Raw genomic sequence first — 14944 nt, forward strand, 5'->3', positions numbered from 1 at the left:
ATTTACCATACGCTTAGTCATCTATACTATTAAACGAGAAGACCTCATTTTGGGTGTCGCTTCTCTTCTTTCCACAATTAATTGATCAACACGCCTCTGTGTCCTATAGGTACAGTGCATAGTGCCATTTGTCATCCATTCATATGATTATTTAGATTGACTTATTTTTGGAGAAAAACGAGAAAAAAGGCATCCGGATATTGTCCCGTCATTGGACGAAATTTTAAGTAAGATTAGACTTCCGGTTTGCGTTTTTCTGTATACTTTGAACGTACATATACAAAGAATAAAGTGTATTTTCAGAATACTATCTGCTATCATTTTCAAGTTTACTATCCACGGCATTCACAGAGTTTATTAAATAGAGAGGGTCTGTATACTATATCAATGACCACTATGGATCGATTAGTAAGGTAAATACATGTACACTATATTTATACAGTAATGAATGTTCATAATATACAGATAAGCGCTAAAAATATTCATGTGAACTTTTGATACCTTTTCTGAAATTCTCCAGTCATTAAATCTTTTACAAAAATCATTGATTACAAAAAAAGAAGATGTGGTATGATTGCCATGTTGAGACAACTCTCCACAAGAGACCAATATGACACAGATATTAACAATTATAGGTTACCTAACGACCTTCAACAACGAGCAAAGCCCATACAACCTTCAACAACGAGCAAAGCCCATACTCAGCTTTAAAAGGCCCCGAACTGACAATGTAAAACAATTCAAACCAGAAAACTAGCGGCCTTATTTATGTACAAAAAAATGAACGAAAAACAAATATGTAACACATAAAACAAACAACAACCACTGAATTACAGGCTCCTTACTTGAATGTTCATAACATACTAAATGTATGTTCATATTGAAATTGATAGAATACCAAAAAATGGGAATATTGGAAATAAAGGAGGAGGGATAAAAAAAAAAGCATTTTCTTGTCCCCAATAACCTATGACTTACATACTTATGATACTTTTGCTGAAATTCTCCAGTCATTAAATATTTTACAAAATTCTTCCAACTACACTTTACATACTTTAAACTACGCTTTGAATGCCCGCGATTTCGCGGGTGTGTTCTAGTAATATATGATAATAAGAGAAAAATATTAAAAAAATACCACTTTTGGATATTAAAAATGGCGATAACTCAAAAAGGAGAAATACTAAAATCGTGAAAATTTAACTTGACCTTCATTTAGTCACAAGAAACAACATATCTACATTTGAAGAAAAAAATCAACACAGTTTTTTCATGTTATTGAAGAGATACTGTTTGGCAGCCTCCCGTTAGCCCTCCCGCCCCGTACATCCCCAAATCAAAAACCGATATTTCCTTCCAAAATCCAGTTGTAAAGCAACCTTTTCACGATAAACAAATGAATAAATTCATGTCAACTTACATTAAGAATGTTTTAAAATGATTTTATTTAATTTCATAGCCAGCAACACCAAAACAAATGCCCATTTTGCTTTCCGTTGTTGTTCAAAACACAGAGCTCTGACGTTGCAATTTCAATTGTGACATCAATCATGCGCATCCCATGTTTTATTAGAATTAGAACATAGCTTTGTTTCCAAAGCAATGAAGAACATCATATTAGAATTGGTTGTAACCACTTTCCATCTATCCATTTAATTTTCAAGATGAACTTCAAAGACAGTACTGCTAACTCTGATAAATAAATTTAAGGGCAATATAAATTAAGTAAATAAATCATCATCAGTCATTTGGAATTAAAACCCACAATCTCATGCACTCTAGGGAATCAGCCTACAATGACATGAATGAGGCCAAGGAGACAGTATCTGACTTTGGACAGGTACATTTTTTTTATTTCAATATTAACATAGGAATAGGATTATTAAATCAAAAGTGTGCATAAATATACTTGAGAGACATTGACAAATTGTATATTCATTTTGTGACAGTTTGTTTGTTTGAAATACTGTGCAGTCCTTTTAATAATATACCTGACAAATTTCCACCCATTGCTGCTCGAATTCAATGTCAGATATCTTCCCGTTACAATGTGCCAACTCATTTCTGTAGTATTTTATCCTAGAGATATCTGCTCCTTGACTTGAATCATTGGGAACAGGAAGTATGTCTGACACCTGAATCAGAGTTAGATTTCTAATCAGCAGTATCATCAATGTCAAGTCAAAGTCACTGGAACAAACTGGTTTTTGATCTGAAATTACAAAAAAGCAGTTGAAGAGAAAGGAGTGGGATATATATATATCCCCATGAACATGATGAAACCCTTTGAAAAGTGGGAAACTGTGTTTTGTCTCCTCTTCCTTTTATTCTAAATCAATCGTTTTAAAGGTCATATGAAACTTCAAATTTGAAAAAAAGTTAAACATTTTGTATATACATCATGTACATCATGTACATGTTGTATGGTTAAGTTTTACTCTAAACGAAGTGAACGAGAACCTTTGTTTAAAAGAAAATCCTTTATCATGTTTATATTATCAAAGTCTTCATAAATGTATCGCTATTGAATAATTAACTTCCCAGACACTAATTAGACGATATTTTCCCAGATGCAGTGACCTAAACTCGAGACCTCTGGTTCGTTATAATTTCGGCCCCCACACAGCACACATGCGAGAGGAAACCCGTAATATAAGAAATTCAATGTAAAAACACATGCTCTTGGACACATATAAATAAGAGATTCTTAGGTCATTTTAAAATTGCCAAATTAAACATAATTTGTATTTCACATGCTTTCAAATACTATCGACTCAATGAGCCTAACCGTGGACAAAAAAGGTTATAAAACAGCAAAATTTATTTGTGGTTATCTTGCACATGTAATAAATGGGAACTAAAGTAATTTGTAATGTTATTATGGTTCATTAAGTCAAAATGTTCCATGAAATTTGAATATTATCAAAAACAAAATCTCCTTTTAGTGATTACTTTTAAGACATCATAAATTAATTCTTTCTGAAACCCATTCTTTAAAAGACAATAACAATCAAAACCAAGGAGTAAACAAATACTCACAAAACCAAAGGACATTTACATCAACAGTTATAAATAATAAATAAGAAACAACATGAACTCCACTAAAAACCGAGAGTGAAATCAGGTTCTCCGGCAGGGTAGGCATTTCCTGCAAACAACGTTATCAGTACTAATAATCAATAATATTCATTATAGTAAAAAACTTAACCTCGTGGGAATAATATATTCCATTGTTTTTTATTAACAAGTTTCTTCAATTTCAATGATTCTCTGTTTAGAGTTTTCTGTAACGCTGTAGGATCAAACTCTTTGTCAAATCTTTTCCTAACAACTGTTTCAGCCAAGTCCTTCAAAAGTCTGTCCAATGTGCCATAATTCTGATTTTCCTTTAAACATGTTGGGCGTGGTTCATTTGAACATGTTGCCATCTTACCTAAAACATAAATTGATAGAACTTTATCAGTTAAAAGAATATTATTGATTGTGTTTTCTTGCCAAATCGTGCATGAACTTTCAGGACATGCAAAAATTAATGTTCAAATAGTTATCATAGGTACCAGGCTTATAATTTATTACGTCAGACGCGCGTTTCGTCCATTTAAGACTCATCAGTGACGCTCAGATCAGAAAAGTTAGAAAGACAAACAAGTATAAAGTTGAAGAACAATGAGGATCCAAAATTTCAAAATGTGTGACAAATACAGCTAAGGTAATTCTAAGCCTGGAATAAGAAAATCCTTAGTATTTTGAATAATTCATACTTTTGTAAATAGTAAATTTATAAAAATGACCATATAACTGATATTCATGTCAACACTGCAGTGCTTATATATACATGTATATAGATATTGTCTTACATAGGATCAGAAAAGATCATTCTCGAAGCGTAAAACAATGACATATTTGGATTTTTGGTATTTGTAATCTTATTTTCATTTCTCTGTGTCTGTAAGCAATGGTGTTACATAACAGATGTGTAATACTGACAATAATGCAAAATTGAGAATAGAAACATGGGAAATAGGGTATATGTCAAAGGGACAACAACCCGACATAGGAGCATAAAAGCAGCAGAAGGTCACCAATAGGTTTTCAAGACAGCGAGACAATTATTAAGACTTTTCAAAGGCCAGAGGCTCCTGGATTGAAACAGACGCAAAATTGCTTCTACTTTTGTGCCATTTGTTTGGTCTATGGCTTGCAGGTAAAATTAATATTTCAAGACCATTCTACTTAAAATAAAATGGGGGAAATGAGAATATGTGAAATGGCTTAAATGAAAGTTACTGAGGGTAAAATAGTTGATGCTATTGAAACGAAACTGGGGTACTGTCTGTGCGACCTTAACCTAAACTTTATATAAACTAGACAGCAACCCAACTTTTCATTTAATCTTGTGGGTAGGTTCGGCCTATGCTTTCGCTCTAGGACTTCTATTATAGTGATGCCTGACTAGAATATATTAAGAGTTTTATTAGGTATAATTTTTACCAGTCTATGCCACCAGTTTATAATTCATTTAAATATGTGTTCTGGAACAAGATGTCTCTGACGTTCAGTACTCTCCAAGTCTCAGTTAAGTGTGACTTCTGGATTCTATTACCAAAGGTAAACAAAGAAGATCTAGACTACTCAGAGGGCCAACCAGATCCTAACCGCAGGCATGCTATCCTAGTGTAGAACTAAATGAACAACTGAAATGACAATCTGGACTGTTACCAAATATAGGATCTAGCAATACCAGTTTACCAGAGAAATCACAGTCCTAACACTATAGTTAGGGTAGTAGTCTAGTAATATACTGCACCTCTATAAATATGTCTAGATATTCTTATTGCTCAAGTATGAAGTACCATCCCACGTCAACTCTATATTATAGATCTGTATGGGTTGGGGTAAAACTAAAACATTTCCAATAAACCTGAAGGTAAACAATAAATAAAGGGAGAGACAGACAGATGGCAATCAAAGAAAATTTTGGACCAATCATACCAATATTTCGGACCTAATTTCTATTTCAAACAAGAATGTGTCCACAGTACACGGATGCCCCACTCACACTATCATTTTCTATGTTTAAAGGACTGTGAAATTGGAATAAATTCTCTAATTTGGCATTAAAATTAGAATGATCTTATCAAAGGGAACATGTATACTAAGTTTCAAGTTGATTGGACTTCTACTTTATCAAAAACTACCTTGACCAAAAACTTTAACCTGAAATTTGCACTATCATTTTCTATGTTCAGTGAACCGTAAAATTGGGGTCAAAACTCTAATTTGGCATTTAAATTAGAAAGATCATATCATAGGGCACATGTATACTAAGTTTCAAGTTGATTGGACTTCAATTTCATCAAAAACTACCTTGACCAAAAACTTTAACCTGAAGCCAAAAACTTTAACCTGAAATTTGCACTATCATTTTCTATGTTCAGTGAACCGTAAAATTGGGGTCAAAACTCTAATTTGGCATTTAAATTAGAAAGATCATATCATAGGGCACATGTATACTAAGTTTCAAGTTGATTGGACTTCAACTTCATCAAAAACTACCTTGACCAAAAACTTTAACCTGAAGCCAAAAACTTTAACCTGAAATTTGCACTATCATTTTCTATCAGTGAACCGTAAAATTGGGGTCAAAACTCTAATTTGGCATTTAAATTAGAAAGATCATATCATACAGAACATATATACTAAGTTTCAAGTTGATTAGACTCCAACTTCATCAAAAACTACCTCGACCAAAAACTTTAACCTGAAGCGGGACAGACGGACGAACGGACGAACGAACAGACGGACGAACGGACGCACAGACCAGAAAACATAATGCCCATAAATGGGGCATAAAAACAACGGCAGACATTATCTGTTAACAAAACTCTGTTCATTACCGGTTTATAAGTTAAATAAAATTTTGGAGGATTGCAACACAATTTCATATAGCAGTCCTAAGTATGAAATTGTTCAAATTATTATGGCATATTGTTATTCTAAACTATTTCCCAAAATTGATCGCCCTGAAGATCATAAAAAACATTTTATTAAAATAAAGTATGTCAATAAAGGTTTTGATTTTGTAAATATTGCCGGTATATTCAACGACCATTCTGTTAAAGAACAAATTCCTGGATATTTTGACAATACTGAGCTACCTCTTATTTGTTATATTTACAAGAAATCTACCCGGAAATTTGTGTTTAATTATAGTCAAATGCGTACAGATGTTAATATCAGTGAAAATACACCTACTTCATGTAATTGTAGTACCTCCGAATATATTTATGGACCCATTTCCCATGTTATAACAGGAGATCTTAACATCGTTCAAGACCGAGAGTTAAAATCATTCCTCAGTAAAGGACCTAAATATCGTACCCCGTCAATTATTAATTGGAATGAGTGTCGTAATATCATCCACGACTCACTCCATACTTACTGTATGAAATGGATAAAACGGGAAAAAGCTGACAAAAAATCTTTGGACTCTTTTTTTAATTCAGTAATGAAGATAGTTGATATACGTATTCAACATTTTAAAGAACATTTTACTATTAACAATAACCACAAAAAACCTATTTCTCGTATCAAACATAAACTAAAAGAACTAGCCAAGAAATTTGTTTTTGTCCCGGCCGATTAAGCTGCTAATAATATTATTATTGTTTGACATAAATTTTACATTGAGGTTCTGAAAAAAGAAATCACCAATTCACCAACATTCCAACTGACTCCATTTTCAGAAAATGACATCTGTAACAAACATAAACTTTTAGCTACCGCTTTACAAGCAGAGCCAAATACAATGAAAGTCCCAACTATGTACTGGCTTCCGAAGCTACACAAAACATGAAAACACCTTAGAAATATAGATTTATTTCGTCTTCAAGCCATTGTTCCACTACTAATTTGTCTATTTTTCTTACCCGCACACTTGGTACACTTAAAAACCTGATAATAAATTGTTCAAATCAGGCCTTCGAAAATAGTGGAATTAATTACTTTTGGAGTGTCAAGAACTCGTTGGAAGTACTTGATAAATTGCATGCTTATATTGGTGATTTTAAATCTGTTCAAAGTTTTGATTTTTCTACCCTGTATACCACATTCCCTCACATTCTCATTAAGAAAAAATTCACACACCTAATTAAATGGGCATTTAAAAAGTCAGAATGTGAATATATATGTTCAAACTCTTTTAGGTCATTTTTTAGTAGCAATAAACAACCAGATGCTCCGCAGGGCGTAGCTTTATACGACCGCATAGGTTGAACCCTGAACGGTTGGGGCAAGTATGGACACAACATTCAAGCTGGATTCAGCTCTAAATTTGGATTGTGATTAAATAGTTGACACAGCATAGGTTTCTGACACAGAATGAATGTGTTCTAATGAACTTAAAATTTTTGTTTTCTCTTAGAGCAATTCACTATGCTGTTGAATATTAATCCTCTCAAAAAAATGTTTGAAGAAATTTTCTTTTTTATTTATGAAATTTCAAATGAGAATTGAACCCAATTTTTTTAATCACATCCCCCTTTCCCTTATTCCAAAACTAATCTCAATTAAAATTTCTAATGGAGTTTGCAACAATAACTACTCATTTAAATACATCATAAAATATTAAGATGTAAAAAAACTGCTTGTTATCACTGAATGGTAAAGATTATTTTGATTTATCAGTTGGTAGTAAAAAGTGAATATACATTGTATATTGTATATAACAAAGATTTAAGTTGATTCTGGACAAAGAAAGATAACTCCAATTAAAAAAAAATCTTGCTATTGCACAATATTTTGCAATTAGATATTTCTTGCTTACTATTCTGGACAAAGAAAGATAACTCTAATTAAAAAAAAATTTGCTATTTCACAATATTGTGCAATTAGATATTTCTTGCCATTGCGCAATACTGTGCAATTGAAAAGACTTGCTATTGCACAATACTTAATATAATAATTTTAGATCCTGATTTGGACCAACTTGAAAACTGGGCCCATAATAAAAAATCTAAGTACATTTTTGGATTTAGCATATCAAAGAACCCCAAGATTTCAATTTTTGTTAAAATCAGACTAAGTTTAATTTTGGACCCTTTGGACTTTAGTGTAGACCAATTTGAAAACAGGACCAAAAATGAAGAATCTACATACACAGTTAGATTTGGTATATCAAAGAACCCCATTTATTCAATTTTTGATGAAATCAAACAAAGTTTAATTTTGGACCCCGATTTGGACCAACTTGAAAACTGGGCCAATAATCAAGAATCTAAGTACATTTTTAGATTCAGCATATCAAAGAACCTAACTGATTCATTTTTTGTCAAAATCAAACTAAGTTTAATTTTGGACCCTTTGGACCTTAATGTAGACCAATTTGAAAACGGGACCAAAAGTTAAGAATCTACATACACAGTCATGACAGTTAGATTCGGCATATCAAAGAACCCCAATTATTCAATTTTGATGAAATCAAACAAAGTTTAATTTTGGACCCTTTGGGCCCCTTATTCTGTTGGGACCAAAACTCCCAAAATCAATACCAACCTTCCTTTTATGGTCATAAACCTTGTGTTTAAATTTCATAGATTTCTATTTACTTATACTAACGTTATGGTGCGAAAACCAAGAAAAATGCTTATTTGGGTCCCTTTTTGGCCCCTAATTCCTAAACTGTTGGGACCTAAACTCCTAAAAATAAATACCAACCTTCCTTTTGTAGTCATTAACATTGTATTAAAATTTCATTGATTTCTATTTACTTAAACTAAAGTTATTGTGCGAAAACCAAGAATAATGCTTATTTGGGCCCTTTTTTGGCCCCTAATTCCTAAACTGTTGAAACCAAAACTCCCAAAATCAATCCCAACCGTTCTTTGGTGGTCATAAACCTTGTGTCAAAATTTCATAGATTTCTATTAACTTAAACTAAAGTTATAGTGCGAAAACCAAGAAAATGCTTATTTGGGCCCTTTTTGGCCCCTAATTCCTAAAATGTTGGGACCAAAACTCCCAAAATCAATACCAACCTTCCTTTTGTGGTCATAAACCTTGTGTTAAAATTTCATAGATTTCCATTCACTTTTACTAAAGTTAGAGTGCGAAAACTAAAAGTATTCGGACGACGACGACGACGCCAACGTGATAGCAATATACGACGAAAATTCTTTCAAATTTTGCGGTCGTATAAAAAGCAAAACAAGATCATTTGGTTAACAATGCAATTAACTTGAAAATCACATATTTTAGTAACATTTTAATAAATACCAAAGCAGGTACTGTCAATAGCAATTTCAAAATGGAATGTATATTTGGACCAGGTCCCGATTGGCATATGCATGATATGTAAGTGAGTCTGTTAGAGTCTCAACAGACTCTAAATTTGATCTGGTAAATTTAGACACCCATCTGTCGGTTTCTTGTGTCCAATCATTTGGATATATATGGTAAATCATTCATGCATTTTGTTTTCATTTCTTCAATAATTACGGGATTTATCTTATCTACTAGAGCTAATATGAGGTAATTGCCATAGAAACTTGTCTTCAGTTCTTCTAGATATTGCGAATTTAAATGTGAAATTATGTGGTCAATAAAGGAAGAAAGTAGTTAACGCTGTAATGATCTTCAATACTTTTGACTGGTGCGTTTGCCCTGTGTCTTTGTCTCAAGTTGTGCGCTTCTAGGCTTTGTTCGATCAACATGATTTTCATTGCCGATGGACACGCTTCTCTCATACAAATCATGAAACTTTTAAGTATGCATTACTTAATTGTTGAATGATATCAAAATGCAAACATGTTTTTCACCCCTGCCTGCATGCTTAAATTTTCCTTTTTTTACTTATTTATTTTATTGGCCAAAAATTTTGCCTCATTGGTAGTTACGGCCCTGTATATCTTAAAATAAACAAATATTAATAGTCTATAGAGGTTACCTTCCTTTACTGTGAGTTGTGCTGAGCTGTTTTTATCCAATATATGACAAGAGTATTTCCCTTTGTCATTAGCTGTAACACTGTCAATAACTAGTTGATGAGTTCTTCCAACAGCTGTTATTTTTATAGATTTAGAAGCCTTAAGCTCCTGACCATTTTTACTCCATCTTGCAGAAATATCATTTTTATTAACCTCACATGTAAATGTAACTGAACAACCTTTATTACAACTTTGGTTTTCAAGTTGTTTGATAATTATAACTGAAATGAAATAAAAGGTTCTTGGTATAAATATTAAAGTCATTTTGTCAGATAAAAATAAAAAGAACATTGTTGTAGTAACATGTTGATTTTCTGTAAACAAACTTATTTTCATGAATACTTTATTTCGCTATAACGCTTTCTAGTCTTTTTATGCGCTATTCAATACTTGCTGTAGTGTAATTAGGAAAGATTAAAGGTTCACAGATTTGTGACCATTTATATTTGCACTATTTTTCTACTCGCAAAAATAAATCTCTTGCGAAAATGTGTTGGTTAACAGTATTGTGTATATATATATATAATAATAACATGATTAGCTTGGAAACATATCAAAATATCTCCATCATTAAAAAGTAGAATCACAAAATACAGAATTCCAATGAAAATTCAAAACAGAAAGCTCCTAATCAAATGGGAAAATACAAAGCTAAAACACATCAAACGAATCGATAACAACTGTCATATTCCTGACTTCATTGGTACAGTCATTTTCTTATGAAGAAAAATGTGGATTAAACCTGGTTTTATAGCTAGCTAAACCACTCACTTGTATGACTGTCATATAAAATTCCATTAAATTGACAACATTGAGTGAACAAAACAAACAAACATAATAGGTAAAAATGTCAAAAATAGAGGTACAGCAGTAAACATTGTGTTATTATCTTAATCACTATAAAAACAAACAGATATATAAACAAACATTTACCATTACACAATAATTCAATGACAGGATGTTTAAATACAGGGCAACATCACATACAAGAGAGAAAAACACAAACAGAAAAAACACATTATCAAAAACAAAAGACAAGAATACAGAAATTATCAATGAACAATAACATAATGATGGGATGTTTAAGAGGGAGACAAAAACCAATGTAGCTACATGTATGAAAAAAAATGTTTCACTATAAATACATGCTAGTGAGGTTACCTTCCTTTACTGTGAGTTGTGCTGAGCTGTTTTTATCGTTAATATGACATGCATATTTTCCACTGTCAGTAGCTGTTACACTGTGGATCACAATTTTATGAACATTTCCAACAGCTGTTATACTTATAGATTCAGAAGGCTTAAGCTCCTGACCATTTTTACTCCATCTTGCAGGAATATCATTATGATTAACCTCACATGTAAATGTAACTGAACCACCTTCATCACAACTTTGATTTTCAAGTTGTTTTACTATAATAACTGAAATAATACATAAATAGCATAATAATTATCTTTATCATTTAAAAGCTGGACAAACAGAACTGACAAAGAGGTGAATTAAAATGAACTTCATATGTATATGTTTATAACTAGGTGCTCCGCGGGGTGCAGCTTTATACAACCGCAGAGGTTGAACCCAGAACAGTTGGGGCAAGTATGGACACATCATTCAAGCTTGATACAGATCTGAATTGGGATTGTGATCAAATTCTTGAGATAATATGAGTTTCTGACACAAAAACAAATGTCAAGATCTTACAAATCTATTATGCAATATTATGCAATTAAAGATTTCTTCTTCAAAATTTTCAAAAATTTGGAATTTGAGAAATTTGAAAACTACTACCACCCCCCTTTTTTTGCAATAAGTCAAAAACCTGACATTTCTTTGTACATTATTTTCAAGACGTGTAAGGGAGGTAGATCCGAACATACCAAACATTGTATGTTAACTGCCTTTAAATTGTCTTCATTGTCCATTGACCAGACCCCCTTTTTTTTTGCCTCTATTTCCCCTTTTTTTGCCCCTAATTCCAAAACATTTTGAGCCATAACCCCCTAAAGTCATTTCTAACCATCCTTAATGGTATGGAAACTTTTGGTATAATTTCAGAGAGGTTCATCCACTTAAACACAAGTTATTGTTTTAAAACTACAAAAATGCTGATTTCAGGCCCCCTTTTTGGCCCGTAATTCATAATCTATTGGGACTATAACCCCCAAAATCAATCCCAACCTTCCTTTAGTGGTATTGAACCTTCTACTTAAAATTTGTAGAGATCCATTCACTAAATCTAAAGGTATATCTGGAAAATCTAGTTTTTCCATTTGTTTACCCCTAATTTCGCCTTTTTTAGCCCCTAATTTCTAAACATTTTGTGCCATAACCCCCAAAGTCGTAACTAACCATCTCTTCATGGTATGGAAACTTGTGGTATAATTTCAGAGAGATTCATACACTTAAACACAAGTTATTGTTTGAAAACTACAAAAATGTTTATTTTGGGCCCTTTTTGGCCCCTAATTCCTTAACTATTTGGACCATAAAATAAAATAAATCCCAACCTTCTTTGGGTGGTATTAAACCATCTGGTGAAAATTTATAGAGATCCATTCACTAAATCTAAAGACATTGTCAGGAAACTAAATGTGTCTTCGGACGACGCAGACGACGATGCAGACAACGAAAACATGATACCCTTATACGCGATGCAAAATTTTTTTGCAGTCGTATAAAAAAGAAGATATGGTATGATTGCCAATGAGACAACTCTCCACAAGAGACCAAAACGACACAGAAATTATCAACTATAGGTCACTGTACGGCCTTAAATAATGAGCAAAGCCCATACCACATAGTCAGCTATAAAAGGCCCCGAAATGACAATACAAAACAATTCAAACGAGAAAACTAACGGCCTTATTTATTTAAAACTAGATGCTCACAAGAGTCTGTGTCGCTCACCTTGGTCTATGTGAATATTAAACAATGGACACAGATAAATTCATGACAAAATTATGTTTTGGTGATGGTGATGTGTTTGTAGATCTTTCTTTACTGAACATTCTTGTTGCTACAATTCTCTCTATCTATAATGAACTTGGCCCAGTTATTACAGTGGAAGATATTTTGTAAAAATGTACAAAAATTTATGAAAATGGTTAAAATATGACTTTAAAGAGCAATAACTTCTTAACAACTGCTTAAGGCATCAATTAACAACTTTGGTCTTGTAGTCTTATTTGTAGATCTTACTTTGCTGAATATTATTTCTGTCAGATTTGCTCTAAATGCTTTGGTTTCAGAGATATAAGCCAAAATCTACATTTCAATCCTATGTACTATTTTTAGCCATGGCGGCCATCTTGGTTAGTTGGCCGGGTCATCGGACACATTTTTAAAACTAGATACCCCATTGATGATTGTGGCCAAGTTTGGTAAAATTTGGCCCAGTAGTTTCAGAGGAGAAGATTTTTGTAAAAGTTTACGGACGAAGGAGAACAAGTGATGAGAAAAGCTCACTTGGTCTTTCAGGTCAGGTAAGCTAAAAATGAATGAAAAAACAAATATGTAACACATAAACAAACCACAACCACTGAATAACAGACTCCTGACTTGAGACAGGCACATACTTACAAGATGTGGGGGGGTTAAACATGTTAGCGGGATCCCAACCCTCCCCCTAACCTGGGACAGTGGTATAGCAGTGCAACAAAAGAACAAATTATAACCAGGTGCTCTGCAGGGCGCAGCTTTATACGACTGCAGTGGTTGAACCCTGAACAGTTGGGGCAAATTTGGTCACAATATTCAAACTTGATAATAGATATAGAAAGATGTGGTGTGAGTGCCAAAGAGACAACTCTCCATCCAAATAACAATTTATAAAAGTAAACCCTTATAGGTCAATGTACGGCCTTCAACACAGAGCCTTGCTCACACCGAACAAAAAGCTATAAAAGGCCCAAAAATTACTAGTGTAAAACCATTCAAACTGGAAAACCAACGGTCTAATCTATATAAAAAACGAGAAATAAGAAATATATAAGTTACATAAACAAACGACAACTACTGTACATCAGATTCCTGACTTAGGACAGGTGCAAACATTTGCAGCGGGATTAAACGTTTAAATGGTACCAAACCTTCTCCCTTTTACTGAAACAATAGCATAACATCACAAAATAGAAAACAACACAATAAAATATCAATTGGAAGGCTTAACTCAATCAAAAAACGTAAATTAACACTATGAACGAATAAATTAGATTTGATAATGTCTGAATTTGGATTGTGATCAAATTTTTGACATAATATAGGTTTTTGTCACAATATAAATGTGGTCAAAGATCTAACAAATCTATTGCACAATACTGTGCAATTGAAGATTTCTTCTTTAAACTTTTGAAAACAAGCCATTGACCATTTCTAACTACGGATTGGAACCTGACCAGCTATGACCGAAATCCGTATTCTCCCAATAATAGCTACAGAGCATGGATGGAACAGCTGACAGAAGAATATTGATCCCAAAAGCCAAAATTATGCATTCCATACGCATTAACAGACTTTTGGTTACATCAAATTGGTTGATGTATATAACATGTATAATTTCATATAATTTACATGGATTGTTTCAAAATATTGATTAAAGTTGCTCAACTCTGAGACTATTGTACTAATATAAAAATATTATGGCCCAGCTTAACTTTGTATATCTTTTGATGAGAAACACTGAACTTCATACACAAAATAGTTTTTAATTAAATTGTAATTGATATATTATAATTTCTTTACCTTTTTGAGATAAAAAAAATCTTTTAGTGCTAGATATTTAGTTGGTAGTTTCTCACAAGAACCTTAACTTAAAACAACTTTGAATTTGAACTATTACTTTAATTGTATACTCAGATATGAATTGAACAATATAAAAAGAACATTATTTACATATGACCCTTTATACAATAGTAAAATCCAAACATTGTAGCACAGCGCATGAAGGAGCACTTCCCTTTCA

The 14944-nt window shown here is 32.7% G+C and overlaps 1 protein-coding gene across 1 annotated transcript in view; it reads right to left on the reverse strand.

Annotated features, from left to right (window-relative positions):
- Positions 1-14944, reverse strand: part of LOC139510791 (titin-like) — a 118535-nt gene that overhangs the window by 86591 nt on the left and 17000 nt on the right. Inside the window, exons 9-10 of the mRNA XM_071297321.1 lie at positions 11145-11405; positions 9944-10204 (exon numbers count right to left, since the gene is read on the reverse strand). Of these exons, the coding sequence (XP_071153422.1) occupies positions 9944-10204; positions 11145-11405 (522 nt within the window). The remainder of the gene's footprint in view (positions 1-9943; positions 10205-11144; positions 11406-14944) is intronic.

The sequence above is a fragment of the Mytilus edulis genome, chromosome 2 (genome assembly GCF_963676685.1).
Source record: "Mytilus edulis chromosome 2, xbMytEdul2.2, whole genome shotgun sequence".
NCBI classification, from domain to species: domain Eukaryota; kingdom Metazoa; phylum Mollusca; class Bivalvia; order Mytilida; family Mytilidae; genus Mytilus; species Mytilus edulis.